At 41.6% G+C, this 18117-nt stretch overlaps 2 protein-coding genes across 2 annotated transcripts in view; one reads left to right on the forward strand and one right to left on the reverse strand.

Moving 5' to 3' along the window:
- Nucleotides 1–328: 328 nt before the first annotated feature.
- sox8a (SRY-box transcription factor 8a) lies at nucleotides 329–4586 on the reverse strand. Its single transcript, XM_078279912.1, has 3 exons — nucleotides 3912–4586; nucleotides 2431–2678; nucleotides 329–1845 (listed from the first exon to the last, which is right to left on the reverse strand). Exons 1-3 carry the CDS (start codon nucleotides 4319–4321, stop codon nucleotides 1064–1066), a joined length of 1440 nt encoding a protein of 479 aa, XP_078136038.1. The 5' UTR covers nucleotides 4322–4586; the 3' UTR covers nucleotides 329–1063.
- A 790-nt stretch (nucleotides 4587–5376) lies between these two features.
- lmf1 (lipase maturation factor 1) overlaps nucleotides 5377–18117 on the forward strand; it is a 36858-nt gene continuing 24117 nt past the window's right edge. The window contains exons 1-4 of the mRNA XM_078279403.1: nucleotides 5377–5610; nucleotides 6968–7277; nucleotides 9185–9195; nucleotides 12521–12669. Coding sequence (XP_078135529.1) covers nucleotides 5400–5610; nucleotides 6968–7277; nucleotides 9185–9195; nucleotides 12521–12669 — 681 coding nt within the window. The 5' untranslated portion in view covers nucleotides 5377–5399. The remainder of the gene's footprint in view (nucleotides 5611–6967; nucleotides 7278–9184; nucleotides 9196–12520; nucleotides 12670–18117) is intronic.

Here is an 18117-nt window from a genome sequence, read left to right on the forward strand (position 1 = left end):
ATACCAAAATCTCATTAGTGTGGAGTTTAAATGGAACGTTTTAGTGTCCAACGCAGGTTTAAATGCCATGCCTCCGTCCTTTTCACTCAGAAAACAGTCAAAACACTGAATCTCAGTCAATCTTGTGAATTTCTCTTCATAAAAAAAAAAATAAACAAATGTGGGCGATGTGGGTGATTCACCTGGTAGAGCGCGCGCCCATATACAGTAGGTCAGTCCTCGAGGCAGCGGTCGCAGGTTCGGTTCCGACCTGCGGCCCTTTGCTGCATGTCATTCCCCTTCTCTCTCTCTCTCTCTCTCTCTCTCTCTCCCCCCATTTCATGTCTAAAGCTGCCCTTTTCGAAATAAAGGCCTAAAAATGACAAAAAAAATGATCTTAAACAAATGGAACGATATAATGACGCACAATATGACCGCTTTGACCAACAGATATCAGTCTGGTCAAAATCTTTGAAATTAACATCTTAAAGTGCTCATATTATGCTCATTTTATTATAGGTTTACATAGTTTAATTGTTGTTGTAGTGCACAATGCTGCAGCTCCTCTTTTCACCCTGTGTGTTGAGCTCTCTGTTTTAGCTACAGAGTGAGACATCACACTTCTGTACCGTCTTTGTTGGGAGTCGCACATGCTCAGTAGCTAGGTAAGGACTACTAGCCAGTCAGAAGCAGAGTATGAGGGCGTGCCACGCTAGCAGCTAGGTGAGCATTATAATGTGTGTTACAAAGTGACGCACGTTCGTCACGGAAGTAAAGGCTGGACTACAACAGAGCTGTTTGGAGCAGTGTGTGTTTGAACAGTGTTTTCTGTTGGAGATGGTAAGTCCCTTTGGGGTGGACTTTGGGCTTTTTCACTTTGTAAACATATAACATGCACAAAAAAGATATATGACACAATAACAGAAAGGGAAAAAAGCCAAAAAGCATAATATGAGCACTTTAAGTCATTGAATCTCCGAACATTATCTTATAAGTCATTAAAGCAGGCCACTGTTCTGTCCCAGTCTGAGTAGTCATTAACGTTTGTGTCCATATCCACATTTTTGTGGGGATTTGTGCCTCTTCAAGGCCTGGAGAGAGTTGTGTAGAGAGGCTGCTCCCAGCCAGAGGGCGGACTGTGTGGAGGTGGTGCCAAGGCCAGGCTGTTGATAAGAGGCGTGGCATAAGGCCTGCGAGACGAGTGAAAGTACGGGTACTGATACAGACTGGCAGGGTACCCTGGGAAGGCGCTGAAGAAACTGGAGCTTTGGAGGTCAGTGTAGTCAGATTGGTTGGTGGAGGATGGGGAGGAAGTGGAGGAAGGGCAGACGCCCGAACCGAGGGAGGTGTACTCCTGTTGTGGCGGTGGAGGAGTGGAGGAGGAGGAGCTGCTGTAGTGACCTGGGCTCATCTGCTCCGTTTTAATCTGAGGTTTTTGACTGGTGTCCTCGTGGAGCCCATGCGCATCACGATTGCAAGAGGAAGTTGGCGTTCCAGTGGAAATCCCACTTTTGGGTGTCCAGGTATGAGAGTGGGAGTGGATGCTGGGCAGAATGAAGGACCCAGAAGGGTTGTTATGTCCGTGGCTGCTATCAGGTGGGGTTAGAAGAGCGGAGGCGTGGCCGTTGGGAGGGAGGTACTGGTCCAACTCGTGGACGTCGAACCCATCGATGGTGCTGATGACTTCGGTGCTGAGCTCTGAGATGTCCACGTTGCTGAAGTCGATGTTCTGCCGGCCGCTGGCAGGAACGGAGCCGGTGCTGCTGCTGCTGCTGCTGTCGACAGGCCGCTGGGCCTCGTGTTTGTTCCCCGTGTGGAGGTCGGTGTTAGGGGTGGTGGGAGGTGTTGGAGGTCCATGAGACTGACCTGGGAACCAAAGCCAAGGAAGCACTAATCAATAGGGATGTAACGATGCACTCATCTCACGATTTCAATACAATTCACAACTTTAAGTTCACGATGCGACGTTGTTGTTTTTTTTAATGAGCTGCAGACAAATGACTGAAAAATGTTCCTTTATTTATATAAACTGTGCAAAACAACAGATGTGTCCTACAATCAAAGTGCAACTGACATTTGCATTTCATCTTAAATAACAAAAATGAAATACAAATTAATGATTAGAATATTTTATTTTTTTTAAATCCCACACCAAGATAACTAAATAAATAGAAAAAACAATCTCTTCAAATAAATAAAGCAAGAAGACATAGTGACGAGTGAAATCAAAAGCACATTACGCCCCCTAGGTCGTATTACAATTGCATCGTGATTCATTTTTCATCTCAACCGGTTGTAATCTTTACACATTTATATAGATTTTTAACCGACTCACAATGCATCGTTACATCACTACCAATCAATATTTCCATGCTAAAGCAATAAAGGTTAAAAAAAAGGTAAGTTGCAACAGATGCCCTGATAAAAACGTGTATTAAGATGATTTCTCACCTGTCCTGTCTGGATCATAATGATGGTGCATTTCTCCTGTTCCAGCCAGTCTGGCCACCCCTGGTTCTGTCTTATACAAGCCCTGCTGTTGCTGCTGAACCACTCCGGGTCTGCAGTCCCCCTGTCCCAGTTTGGGGTTCTTGCGCCTCCGAGGCTGGTACTTGTAGTCCGGGTAGTCTTTCTTGTGCTGCATCCTCAGCCTCTCGGCCTCCGCGACGAAGGGAAGCTTCTCTGTTTCAGACAGAAGTCTGAGGAAGAGAGGAATCAGTCATTGGGTTAATCAAAGGTCCTTTTTAAACACTATAGCAACATTGGATATACAACATGTGTTAATTCCAAAATGGATACACATGTTGCCTTATGTTCTGTGTCCAGCACTGGAAAAAACAAACAAACATGCGAGTTAGAAAGAATTCTCTAAAACACAGGACAGGAAATGACAAATTAGAAACATTCTTATTACTTCACAGCGGGACATTTGTGCACGTCTACAAATCCACTCCAATACAATTCAAAAGGAAATATCGTACTTTTTACTTCACAATCTGACAGCTATTGTTACTTTACAGCTGAAGACTTTACACACAAGATGCATGATCACAAAAGAATGATGCAGCAGTTTGAGATTAAACTATCCAATAGTGTATAAAGTAGTTAGGAGTCCCACCTTGACAACAGCAAAATGCTACTTACACAACAATGCATAATTAATACTAATCCAATATAATAATAGGCTATACACAGGGTCTGTTTTCAATATGAGTACTATTACTTTTGATACTTTAATGTGGCTAATAATACTCTTAATACTACTTGAGTGACATTATCAGTGTTTTTTTGTATTGCACACGCAGGAAAAAACACAATTACGGTAACACTCTCCTCTGGATTCCTTCTAAGTATACGTATCACTTTTTGCAAGCACTTTCCCTTCAATCTTTTTACTTGAATTTATGCAAAATTGTAGCTAATTAATAGTTATCATTTGAATGCTTTATGAGTATATTAATAGTTAGTTGTATTGCTTGTTGCTGTCATTTTACAGTGTGTGTATTGGCTGCAGTAATGTATGTGTGACTAAGACTACTAAATAATATTTGTGGTACTTACCATTATAGCTATAGGATGTGCAATGCCTGGTAGGGTACTGGTGCATATATATATATATATATATATATATGCTATGTTATATTGATATGGTATTATGCAATTGGGCATTGTGCAATACAGAAGTTATTGACCATAGCATGAGTTAACGGGAAATGTGCAATCATTATCAAGATGATCAACAAGATGAATTTCTCCTATAGGAGACAATAAAGGCGTATCTTTATCAGAAGAGTTGTCACTTTTTTTTTAAGTGGAGAAACCAGGATTTGGTCTTGGGAACACTCACTGTGGTGGTCTTTAGACTTAGTTGCACACAACACTAACTGCTCATTGGATTAAGTTGAGTGACTCTCTATGGCTTCAGTACCCACCGCCACAGTTTGCCCAGCGTCTTGCTGAGCTCCGCGTTGTGCAGATGAGGATACTGGTCAGCCAGCTTCCTCCGCGCCGCCTGCGCCCAGACCATGAACGCGTTCATCGGCCGCTTCACGTGAGGCTTGCTCTTCAGCCCTTTCTCCCCGTGAGAGGGCATCGGCACCAGCGACCAGTCGTAGCCTTTCAGCACTTGCGACACCGCGTCGCGGATGCAGGCGGGGAAACGCTCATCCTCCGCGCCGCTCTCCGGTTGGTGCGTCACCCCGGGCGGGCGCGCTGCCTCTTGCGCCTCGGACCCCGCTGGAGAGGCCGGGGACTCCGAGCCCGACCCATGCTGGGACATGGAGCTGTCGCTGCCCGCCGGGCTGCGCGGAGTGCCTGCCAGGGACTTGTTCTCTTCTGTCATTTCTTGGCTGGTTAAAAAAAAAAAGTTGCTATATGGCCCGATTCCCGGAGAACTCTCCAAGTGCGTAAATGCGCACGACTCTGTAGGAATACTGTTTCACCCCGAAATCAAGTAAAATCCGAGTAAAATCAGGGGGGAAAAAAAGGGTTCTTGCCTTGAATCAGTCCTTGCTGTGTCCTCCGCCACAGCCAGGCAAAGTTTGACGAGGCTTTATTTTCTTTTTTTTAAAAGAACTTTAACTGTCTTTAGTAGCGACTTGCATGTCTCCTCCCCTCGTGTCCTATTGGCTTTTGCCAAGTTTTACAAGCACGTTCCTGCTGGTTTTACGAAGCAGGAGGAGGCAGATTGATAGTCGACATTACATTTCCAATTTAAAACACAATGATGGTTCGGATAGTAGGCTATTTAACGTAATACAGGTTAGATCCTCTATTATTTATCGAAGTTCAGAGGCAGAAATGTAAAGTATTTTGAGTATTTTTTTTACTTTCATGCCATTTTAGGATATACTTACTACTCACTACACTTCACTTCAGAGACAAATACTTTCTACTTATGTAGGCTATTCAGTTTATTTATTATTTTTTTTATTTTTACTATAGATATACTGTACAAACAAGGCACATTAACAAAATTCACTTAAGAAATAGAGCTTTTGCCTCGGGTCGAGCATAAAAACAACAAAATCTAGGAGCATATATAACAATTAAAAAAAAAAAAAAAATAAAAAAAAAAGAAAAAAAAAGGGCTATCTCAAATTAACGTAACCCTTGTGTTGTCTTCCCGTTGACCATGCAGCTTTTTGTTTTTCTGGGTCAAAATTTAAACTTTTTTTTTTTTTTTTTCAACATTTTGGTCGTCTTTTTCGATCACTTTTGCTGCTTTTCCACCGACGTTTTTGTCACTTTTTTCAAAGTTTTTTGTTTTTTATGCACCTTTGACATATATATATATATATATATATATATATATATATATTTTTATATATTTATTTTATATATAAATAACACAAAAAATGCACAAAAAAATAACTTCCGTTATGTTTGTTTGAAGTCACGTGACCGTGCAGCGCGTGAACATGGCGTCCACCGGTGGCAGTTCGGCGAGCTCTGTGAGGAAAAGACGTGTCCACGGCAGAAAGACGGAGGCAGAGTGTGCTGACAGCGGCGGAGAACATGGAGCAGACAGCAGCGACGACACGGAGAAAGAGAAGAGACGTCAGCCGTTACAAACCGGGACATACTGGCTCACTCGGGTCGTGTTGCTGCGGTCCGTCGCCTTTATTTACTGTAAGCATGTTGACTTTCACTGCTGACGGTTTCTCTCTCAGTGAGTCCACCGAAGTCCAAAAGATGCGTGGAGTCAATATTTTGTTTATAGTCGACGTTTGAAATGATAGCTCTCTTGTTCGTATTCTCTGTTTAGTGTTCTCGTTTTGACACACAGTCTGTAAAAAAGTGTGGTTACACTTTACTTGAAGGTATCCACATACGAGTGACATGACACTGTCAGGAACGTGTCATAAACATTATAAACAAGTCATAAACGTTTATTACATAACGCTTCTGTCATTAAGTGTCATTCGGTTTTTGTCATGATTATGGTTAGAGTTAGGGTTAGGGTTCATGTGTCATGACTGTGTCATGTGTTCATGACAGTGTCATGTCACTCTTATGTAGATACCTTCAAGTAAAGTGTTACCGAAAGTGTTAGCATTGTGGAATTGTCTTCATTTGTAGCCTGTTACGTTAACATTTTGTCTGTAAAATCTACAAAATAGCATCAGTGGTGGAATGTAACGAAGTACATTTAACTCAAGGACTGTACTTAAGTACAAATTCTAGGTACTAGGTAGTCTTTTCTTTTCCTGACACTTTTTTACTTCTACCCCACTACATCTCAGAGGGAAATATTGTACTTTTTACTCCACTACATTAATCTGACAGCTTTAGTTACTTTACAGATTAATATATTTGCACACAAAACAGATGTAGACAAAAGATCTGAATACTTCTACCACTGAATAGGATAAGACCTTTTTAAGTTAGATATACGTTATATAAGTTGGTGTAGGTGTCACTGGTGGAAAATTTTGCATCTGCCCATGTTCTGAAATGACAGAGTAACCATTTATTATCTGTAAAACATCTTTATTAAAGTTAAATTATTGTAATTTAGTGCCACTTAGGCCAGAAGTAGGTCTGTCTAGTACCGGTACAGTATTATTATTGTTGATGTTGATTTGAGTGCTGCAAGTATTGATTGGGATTAGCTTTCGCAGTAAAGTAGTAATACCTCAATGTAAAAGTTCTGCATTTAACTTACTGAAGTAGAAGTACAGAACTTTTGGCAACAAAATATAATAACAGTATCAAAAGTACTCACTTGGTAGACAGAATGACCAATTTTTCTTTCGCGATGTATCGCAGCCTTTCGCGATGTGTACATTGCGCCACTTGACATCGCTATGATGATAAAAAAAATAAATAAAAAAAAGACATATTGTGCAGCCCTACCCAGCTCTGCATCAAATCGAATCGGGACCTTGTGAATCGGAATCGAATCGATTCAGGAAAGGATTGCCGATACCCAGCCTTAGCATTGAATCCATTTTGTGTTTTTTTTTTGCTCTCCTCTTTTCTGTAGTCGTGGCGTTCAGCGTTGCTTACAACCAGAACAAGCAGCTGATAGGCGAGCACGGCCTAATGCCCTGCAAGAAGTACCTGGACAGCGTGAAGCGCTACGTGGGAGGAAAGATAGGCATGGCCGCCTTGGCGTACACACCCTCCATCCTCTGGCTCTTAGACTGGAGCGACATGGATGCCAACCTGGATGCCATTGCCCTGGGGGGGATGGCACTGTCTGCGTTGGTCCTAGTGACGGGAATGGCCAATATGGTCATCATGGTCACACTGTGGGTGCTTTACCACTCCCTGGTCAACGTGGGACAGCTGTGGTGAGTCTAGGATATACACATACATACATACATACATACATACACACACAACCATACATACACACACATACATACATACATACATACGTACACACACAACCATACATATACACAAATACATACACACATACTTACATACACACATACATACACACATACATACACACACATACAACCATACATACACACACACACACACACACATACATACATACATATACACACATACAACCATACATACACACACACACACACACACACACACACACACACACATGCATACATATACATACATACATACATACACACATACATACATACACACATACATACATACACACATACATACATACACACATACATACACACACACATACATACACACACATACACACACACACACACACACACACACACACACACATAAATGTGGAATGTCTGATGTCTGGGAGCAAACTAGCAACTTTTTTTTTATTAAACTTCAAAACTGTGAATTTGTTAACATGATCACCGGAGATAAAAAAAGAATTGAGCAGAGGCAGGGATATGTAGACCAGAAAGGGAGAAATCCCACGCATGTCAAAACTCCTTACTGTCCTTTAAATGTTGTGCGTTCATGTCCTCATATCATAGTATTTTGTTTTTAAAGCTGCATTAATCAGGATTTTATACATTAACAAATGTAAAAGGAAATGCTTCCATTTACAAACCCACAGAGCATTATCAACCAACTTTGCAGCTGTCCTCAGCTCCTTGGAGCCTTTGAGTCTATTTCAGACCATTGCTTTGGGTTCCTGGCCAAGAACTCTGTTATCTTCAACATTGTTTCCGGTCACAGAAGGCAGCTGTTTAATTTTTTTTTTTTAATATATATTTTTTTTTTTTACCGAAAAATACTCCGATAAACCAACTGCACACTAACCCCCCAGCAGCAAACAGCAGACACAGTTAGCGACTAGCTGGTGAACATACTGGAGCATTTAGCAGCTAAAGAGCCAGATATTTTTCTCAGTAGTCGGTGGAGAACAAGAACGTTAATATTTGACTTCCATTCATCAGGTGGACAGAGACACATGACTCCAAATGATTGTTTATTTTGTGTCGGCATGTTCCCCTGTCCCCACGTGGCCAAACATGAATTACTGCAGCTTTAATTAAAGAAAAGAATCTTCAGTTGTGTCCATTTTAGTTCATTCTGGCTATTTCGTTCTAGTGCCTTAGATTATTGCAACAAGGAGTGCACCAAAGTGTTGGGCTAACCCTCCTGTTGTCCTCGGGTCAAATGTGACCCATTTTCAAAAAGTTTCTATTTCAAATGTGGCTTTCTTTCAACCAAATTTTAAAACAAAATAACGTGGATGGTTCCATACGACGCTCTTCACAAGTTAAATAAATGATCAGTTCACTACTTTCGTTGAATTTGGGTGTTTAATTCAATTTTATAGCATGCAAAGAAAAATTGATAATAGAACGTTGAAAAACTTGGAAAAGAATGTCCAAAAAAAAGCACAGAAAAAAGTGACAAAAAGTGACAAAAAACTCAGAAAAAAAGTGACAAAAACTTCGAAAAAAGTGACTAAAGTGTCAAGACGCAGACTGAGCTCATGAAATGGCGTATGTATGACACGCCAATTCGTATGCCATTATTGCCGTGTTATCAAGACGCATACTCGCTTTTCAGCGTGTTTATCAACGCCGTTTGGCCTCCATTGACTTACATTACCTTGCGATTGCGTGTAAATGGACGCCGTAGGGAGTAGTATGAAAGGGCGACTCGCAGCACAGGGAGGTAACAACGTTACGTGGCTTTAGAAAGTGGCACGTGGCGTGTATGTGAACATGTGTATATTGAAAATATATAAGTTTCTTTCATTTTTCCATGTCTTTTTCTTCTTTTCTCTTTCTAGGTACTCCTTCGGTAAGTGAACTTCACCGTCAACCGTCACAGTTTTCAAACTTAAACACAAAATCCAGGACCGCGTCCTTCGCCGCCCCCCCCCCCACACACACACATCAAATAGAAGAGGTGGATTTGAGGCAAAGCCTGTACGTAAGACACTCCGGTTTGGATGCCATCTTGGTTTGTTTACGGTGAAAGCAACGTGGTTACGTCCCTCAAACCAAACCGGCACATGACTGACCTCCTTTTGACACATCTGACGCATGCATATAGATATTTCAGACTGGTGTTTGTAGATTAGAAATGGACATTTTTATATTCTAATACAGAAGCTATATCTATCCTATTATCCTATTATTTCAACGGCGAAGGATATTGGGAATTAATCTCAAACAATTAACATAAATCTTATTTTTGAAGGGGTTTCATCCGTGGGAAGCAGGCAGCTGTAGAGTCATGGGTCATTCTGGACTCTGCGTCACTCTCAACCTCCTCTTGGTTGTTTCCCAAATAGTTCACAGCCAGTTGTATGGGGTTAAAACACAGTCACTGACAGAAAGGCGGTTTACTGATGTGCAGTACATTGCCGCCTTACTTGAACCCAGTAAACTGTCATGAACATAATCATAAAAAGAAAGGTAATATTTAAGAAAGTCTTAACAGTAGCTTGTAGGGCTCTGGCCCAGATAAGTGGCGAGTGGCAGCTCTGTGATTGGTTAATGACACTTTGAATTCAGCGACGCCAGGCCAATGTCTGTGGTTTGGAGTTGTGGCTTCTGTGTCTTTCTTTTTCTCCCACTCTCACCGTCTTTCTCCCTCACTCTCTGTTTTTTTTGGACTTATTATCACCCTGTAGCTGACAGTGGAGCTTTACGTCTGCAGACTAATCTCCTCTGATTGTTCCCAAGTCTAGACAAAAACCAGGGGCCGTTGGTTTTCGCTGTTAGGGGGCCTTCGGCTCTGGAATCAAACAATGTCTGCCAGGCATGCATGCCTGGCAGACATTGTTTTTTTTTAAAATTATTTTTAAAAAGGAACTCTTTACACAAGGTCCTTTTACAAGGTCCTCTGGAGCTTTTGACCATATAACATGGTCTTCATAAGTACATGATGTTTGTTCAGTTGTTACCAAACTGCGGATTTCAAACTCTCCATTCTTCTCTCCATTGAGTGTGATTTTTTTTTTTTTTTTTTTTTAGCCAAGCTAGCAGCATGGCTATAGGAATGGCAATGTGGCTGAAACCTATGAAAATATCTTCCATAACATCTACTGGATGGATTAGCACACAATTCTGTAGAGACATTTATTGTTTTCTTCAGGATGTATCTCATTGACTTGGATGATCCCCTGACCTGGCTTTAAGTGAAATGTCTCAACAGGTGTACGAATCGGCATGATATTTGGAACACACATTCATGCCCCCCTCAGGATGAATTTTGGTGATCCTCCTAAAGGGATCGTTGAGATTTTTTGAGGTAGGGTTGTATAAGGTACTTATACATAGTCAGTGTATTAGTCCTCTGTCATTGCCAGACCTTCCTCCACAGAGCCGCGGAGGAGGGTCTGGCTAGTCCACACAACATTCTGGGATGGGAGAAAAAGGTGCTCTTGTTCATTGGCATTTCTTTAAACCAATCACAATCGTCATGGGCGGCGCTAAGCACCGGTGCCGCTGCAAAAATAGCCTCGGGAAGGAACTTGTTTTGGTGGAACACGTGTACGTTCAAAAGTAGTTTTAGTCCTGCAACAGAAAACTCAGATTGGACAGATAGTCTAGCTAGCTGTCTGGATTTACCCTGCAGAGATCTGAGGAGCAGTTAACCATAGTCCTCAGAAACCCACCGGAGTTTAGAATGCCAACACAAAGAAAGCGGAAGGTACCGGACATCCGGCAGCAAATGAGGGACATCCGGCGGAATTTGGGCTGACCCAAATACTTCGAAGCTTTGATTGTTGCCATGGCAATCAACACCCAAATCAGTATTCAAATGCTTTGTTCTTTTTATTTTATTTTTTATTTATTACGAGTATTATAAATGCATTACCCCAGAAAGCCAGAATAGCCCGTGAAATAAGAAATAGTAATCCCAAACTATGTATTTATGCATTCAATATAATCAGTTATTTTCAGACACGTGTGTGTGTGTGTGTAGGCATAGGTCTCTCCAGGGTGCTGAAATTGATAGATTGCGGGCAGATAAACATGAGACGGCCTGCCTCATTTCATCCTGGCATCTGGCCTGAGCTATCATCTAACGTTTCCAGCAACCACACTGAAAGTTTGACCACGTGAACTTGGCTGCAACTATTGGCATGCAAGATGTCAAAAAAGTCGAGCGTCTGGAATATTTCAAAAGATGACCCCCAAAAAGTCAAGAGCCCACGTCGGCTCCATGGGAAGAAATCAACAGAAGAAATCCTCGCTCACCTGCTGGCAAAGGTCTGTAGAGTAGATGACGCAACTGGACCCTCCCCCCATAGATATATACCCTCCCCCTGCCCACGTAACTTCAAATATAATACAAATACTTTCCACCGAAGGTTCAAAGTCCCAAAAAGTGATATTCTGAGGACAGCCCTACTAAATATAGCATGCGCACTTAAACTGATATTGATTTCTTAAGGTGGGTCTTCCAGCAGTACATTGCTTAGCTTTTGTGTCGGGACTCCTGCCTGCTTCTCCAAACTGGGGGCGAGCCGACCGCCATCTACTGTAGCCAATACACAGACCATGGAGAAGTACCTCATACAACCCCACTTTAAAATATCTCAACTATCCCTTTTAACTTTTTTTTTCCAGAGCCATCTAGTGTTTATTAGCAGATGTTAGCATACTTACATGCTGAACTAAGATGGTGACCATGGTAAACATAAACATTATACCGGCTAAACATGCTAAACAACATGTTTGTAAATAGCATTGTAGCCATGCTAGCATGCTGACATTAGCATTTAGCTCTAAGTCGATGAAGAGTCCATCATGTTTTTTTTTTTTTTTAATCCTCCGTGTCCTCCTTGGCTACTAGCAACTGCGTGGGGGAGGGGTGGGGGTGGTGCGCGATCACGGAAGGCTTGTATCATGTGGACGCGCCAACAGTTTTTCTTTTTTTTCCTTTCTTTTTTTCCTTCATTACTTAGAATTCCTCATGGGGGTGCAATTGGTGCAAAATCACAAAATTAGGCTGTTTCAGAGAGGTGTGTCCATCACTGCTTACCGTAGAACAACAATTTTTCAGAAAGATTGCAAAAATTGTGTTTCACACATCCATTAGTGCAAGAAGACTTGAAATTATAAGCTCCCCCCCCCCCCCCACAAATGATACTGTGATGGTTTTTGTCCAGGTTGGGAGAGTCAGCTGTTGGAGACAGGATTTCTGGCTATTTTCCTCTGTCCAGTGTGGACTCTGTCCCAGGTCCCCCGCCGCTGTCCCCCCTCCCTCATCTGCATCTGGACCTTCAGATGGCTCATTGTTCGCATCATGCTGGGAGCTGTGAGTAAAACACTCTTCACAAAGACATGCAAGGGCTTGCTGCATCTCTCGGACCACCGGGGGGGAAAAAAAACTGCTTTGACAGGAAACAAAAACAGCAATGAGATCATTTTTGGACGATTTATTTTTATATAGAAATTCTCATAGTGGCAGTTTAACTTGTCAAACACAATCAAATCGTATTGATTGGAGTTGACTTAGAACCTGTCTTAGGAATGGGTTTCCTAAAACCCATTCCCTGCCACCAGCACCTTGACTAACGCATTTCCTGTCGGGAGAACCTGAACAGACATTGCTGATATTCCTGTCGAGGAGGAAACAGATATTGTAAATTTAAGCAGAAAGGCATGTACTGCACATACACACACCTGAATACATCCAGCAAGCCAACACGGAGACATAAAACCATTTTGCAACAGTATAATTTCCTGGCATATTCCAGTGTTTTTAGTTGGTTACTTTTGGAGCAGTGCTTTGCTGTAAAACCACCGCCAGTATTTTGAAATCCAACCCAAATATATGATCGGCTAAACAACATGTCTGGTTGTTTGACAGTTTCCATGGTGAATTTTAGACCACCGGCTCAGCTGTATCTGCCAATCACTGCAGTTGCTGCAAATCCTGCAGGGTTTCTCCTATAAGGGCTCCTGCACGCTGCCTGCGTGGCGTGAGCGTGGCGTGAGCGTGTCATCTGCGTGGCGTGTCCGTTTTTATTTCGGCTCCCATGTCAACAGGTTAGTGCTTGCACGCTGCCTGCGTGACACGCACGTCTCAGCGCGTGCATGCTAGAAACAGGACCGACGCCTATTTTTCACGCGATACGCAAGCGTGTTGGAAGCGTTTCCAGGCAAACTAGAATACGAAAAGATATTTATATGTCATTTTGACACAAATACATTTAATAAATGACATTTTCATGTTTGAAAGTGTCTAGGTTTTGACATAAATGCAGATATAAAAGTAATAAAAAAAAGAAAATGCACCAGTCAATACAGAACGAAATATTCTGTAGCATATTTTGCTGTCAATACCGCCGACGTTGTCTTTGCTGTAATCAAATCAGTCTATATTTATGTTTAACATGAAGTATACTACTGCTTGCGTACATGTGTACAGACAAGGCTAGCAGCAGCAGCGCCGCGTCAGACACGTTTCTGGTGTGCAAAGATGCCACCCAAATGACACGCCACGTTCACGCCACGCAGCCAGTGTGCAGGAGCCCTTAGGGCCATGAAGGGAGCTGAAACACAAGGGGAAACACCTCTGCCCTGTTTCCCTGTTAAGACCTCATTTCATTCAGCAATATTATATGCAAAGTCACTACAATGTTGAAGGTTCTGCTGTAAAGTCAGATAGCACCCAACTACACCTAACACCTAAAACGTCTGTACTCACTGTTACAGAGTCGGGGATTTCGGGAAAATGTAATTTTTTTCATCATTGAATCGTGGCTGTGGTTCTCAACCTTTTTGAGTCGCGAAATAATAATTAATAATCTTTTGCAACCCTACTTTTTTTCAGCACAATATTCACTTAATCAGTTTGTCATTAAATCTAAGGATTATTATTATTTCACATCTAATGTCCATGACAGTTGCCTACTATCCTACTTGCTCCCTACTTTGAATGAAGCCCAACATCATGCTTCATTGTTCAATAGATATTGCATTACTGTGTAAATTCTGCTTGTGTTTCTGCTGCTTTTTTTTTTTTTTTTGAGTGGGTTCATCTCCTCTGGTGACATTAGAAGAAGGCGTTGGTGTTACTCTGTTAGACTGTGTGCGAAGTAAAATTCTAAAATCTGCTGAAGAGATCACTTTCAGCCCAATTGAATCAGCTGATTAGGTTTAGGCGATAATCCAGATCTGACATTTTCATTTGTTATTTCTTTTTTATTTTTTTATTTGTAACAATGCTGCATTTGAGTGCTGGTAAGAATGTAAGACATGTAAGAAAGTTGGGCACTTAGTCAGAAAATCCAATCCAGACGTAGAAACAATAAACAAAGAGAAAAAAAAAAAAAATGTCGCAGAAGCTACGATTTTTCAACTACTCGGCTCTGTCTTTTACCAACTCTGCGTGAGATTCAAAAGTGTAAGGAACGTTCCTAGGAATTCACATTTGCATATACTTCACAGTGACCAATTCAATACAGATTACATGATTATACGGTGTGAGAGTCCAAGCTGTTTGAAACTAGGAAGAGCAAAGACTCCGTCACACAGTGATTTGTCTGTGCTCCGCTCGGGAGCGTGAAGTGCAGTACGGCTGCCACGGTCCCTCAGCGTTTGATCCGCCCTGGTCACAGTCATTCATTTATCTGACAGCTGGTGGTTCACCGCTGCTTTGCGTCTGCTTCACAGTTTCTGCTTGTGAGGACAACATGGCTTAGCACATGCTTTAAAGGACCCCTGAGTCATAAGAAATGAGCGGGAGATGGTGTGTATGAGCCCACCCGTCATGTTTGTTGAGTGTATTTTCGCACGTGACACGCCCCAAATGGTCATGCTCTGATTACATGCTTTCATCAGTGATGTAAAGTGATGCCCCTTTTTTTGCTGTCACCGCATCATGGTACATGCTGTCATGGTGACATATGCACATATTTTCTAAATGCAGTAAGATGGGTAACTTCTACTAATACCAGGGATGGGCAGATGTGCTTTTATACGACCATTACTGATGTTACATTTTCCACTTATTATCCTTTTTAACCAGATGTTGCAATAATTTCAAATACTCTATAGCTTTTAAGATGTCTTTCTTTGGAAAATATAAACATTATTGAGAGTGTTGTGGAAAGGAATCCCATTAATTTAGAAGGAATCAGATGCTCCTGTTTCCGTGGTTACCTATGATAATAACAACAGACTCCGCTAAGCTAGATAAAGCATCACCTCATATGGCAAGTAATTGTTAGATGTTTCCAATGTACCCTGCAAATTGTGTTGGGACATTAAGCAGCTAGTGTGATTTGAGCTTGTTTACTTCAGCAGCCTGTGCGGGTAATCAGCTCCAAAAAGTGTAGCTAATGTGATCTGATAGGACCATGTTAGCTCACAAACTGTGAAATACAGTAAGTATTCTGACATACAATTAGCCGTGTTTACATAAGGGCAGAGCGGAGAAGTACTACTGATTGATATGCAGCCCTTTTTAATTTCCTTTTCTTTACAAATAGATCAGCTTTCGGGTCAGCCTCTCACCATGTCCACATCACTGTAGCTCTTCTTTTTAATGGCTGTCTTCAAATTAGTGCTACAGCGAGTTAATGGTGCCCTAGTCTCGCTTTGCTAGACCCTCCTTCACAGCGCTGTGGAGGAGGGTCTGGCTAGTCCACACAGCATTCCGGGATGGGAGAAAAACGTGCTCTGGTTTATCAGCATTTCTTTAAACCAATCACAGTCGTCTTGAACGGCACTAAGCGCTGGACGGAGCCCCGGTGCCTCTGCAAAATAGCCTCGGGAAGGAACTTGTTTTGGTGGAACATGTTTACGTTCAAAAGTTGTTTTAGTCGTCCAACAGAAAACTCAGATTGGACAGCTAGCAGTTAACCATAGTCCTCATAAATCCAGAGTTTAAAATGCCAACACAAAGAAAGTGGAAGGTGAAGGACATCCGGCGGAATTTCCGGCAGCACCTGAAGAATCCTGAAAGTGAAATGTCGTGGATATAGACTAATGGTTCCCTGAGCGGCCCAAACAAAATATCAACGTGGCACCAAAATATATATATATATATATATATATATATATATATATATATATATATATATATATATATATATATAAAAAAAAGGCTTAATGGATTGATAACGGATCACCCAGCTTTACCTTTTAGCATTCACTAAGAGAAATAAGGAAATATGTTTGTAAGATGGCTTTTTCATAATGACATAACAAGGTATATCAATTTTATCTTTCTTCATCTAGTTCAGAGATATGACCAGAACGTGGTTAGCATTGTTGTAGCCTGGCACAAAGATTGGAAGCAGGTGGGAACTGCTACACCTGTTGTGTTGTTGTTAGCAAGCAAGCTAGTCACTTGGCTGAAGCTGCCCCCTCTTAGTCCATCAGGCGACTAATCGGTCGTTTTTTATCTTAATCGACTAAGATTTCTTTAGTCGATTAGTCATTTTTTAAATGCTTCTTTCATGCTGAATGACTTATTTCCAAGAAACTTACGAGCACATCTCTGGTAAACACAAGGTGCTTTTGCATGATTCTTTGTGGGAAGTATTACAGATCTGTCGATTAAATCAACTGTGAGTCGACTAAGAATTTCTTTAGTCGAGGACAGTATTGGGTGTTGTCCATCTCAGTGGGGGTGTTTTGGCTTTAATTTTATCTTAACGAAAACCTGTTAGCTGAATCATGTTGTTTAATAAATAATAATAATAAACCCAGTGATTATGGGGATTTTGATATTCAACGTTTTGTCACAGAATGAGTTCACATTTCTTGTGAAGGAACTCTGAAATGATTAATTTCTCTGGTTTTCTGCTGTTTATGAGCTTCCTGTTTAAAGTGTTGGCACGGAGATTGGATCGCACATTTCACTGCTGTTACGCTATTAAACACTTTAACAGTTGGAAGTGCAATGCTAGGTGTGGAGTTTGGGGCATCAGCTGGGATTAGAGTTAGCCTGAGAATGTGTTTTGTGAGTGCAGATGAGATTGGTTGGTCTGTTTTTGGTTTTTGGGATATAGTGTTGCTGGCATGCTGACCCGTCTGTCGTCCAGGGTGTTGGTGTGCAGCTGGCCGACTGGAATGGACAGTTTTGTCTTGACTGTTGTGCTGAATATCTGGGGTGACCGTGATTTTCAGGGGTTAAGTGTATTTGATGATGAGGTCTTTGATGATCTTGCTTTGCTGCTGCTGCGCAGTGGCTCCGACCTATATTCTGTAGTAAAATAAAGTTTTCCTCTCTTTAACCTGTTAGAAGTTGCAAGGAACAGTTTATTCTACGTTCCAATCTTCAAGGAATAAGTATCTGTAATACCAAAACAGTATTGAATAGGATAAAAGCCTTTTAAAAGGAGCCTAGGATAAAAGGAAAATTCACCTCTGAATTTAATTAAAGCTGTTTAACTCATTTTGTGGCCACTTGGGGGCCTTTACTTGGTAAACACAACTCTGACGTATTAATACCTTTTGAGTTCTAATTGTGAAATGTTTGCCAAACGGTTGCTTATTTGTGCATCCAACTGACATGAAGCAACATTAGCATTCGTTTGGATTCATGTTTCTGTCCGCCTGATTTGAAGATTTGAATAGTCACTCTCCTTTTACCTCTGTTTGGCTCTCCTCTAACTCCTGTGGGAAATATCTGGCTGTGTAGCCACTAAATGCTCCATTTCAACAGAAACATGGCTGCATGGAACGCTAGTTAACACTACACTTGGCAGCATGTAACGTTAATGTTAGCCTACCGTTAGCTAGAAGCTGG

Source organism: Sander vitreus, chromosome 21 (genome assembly GCF_031162955.1).
Source record: "Sander vitreus isolate 19-12246 chromosome 21, sanVit1, whole genome shotgun sequence".
Classification (NCBI taxonomy): Eukaryota; Metazoa; Chordata; class Actinopteri; order Perciformes; family Percidae; genus Sander; species Sander vitreus.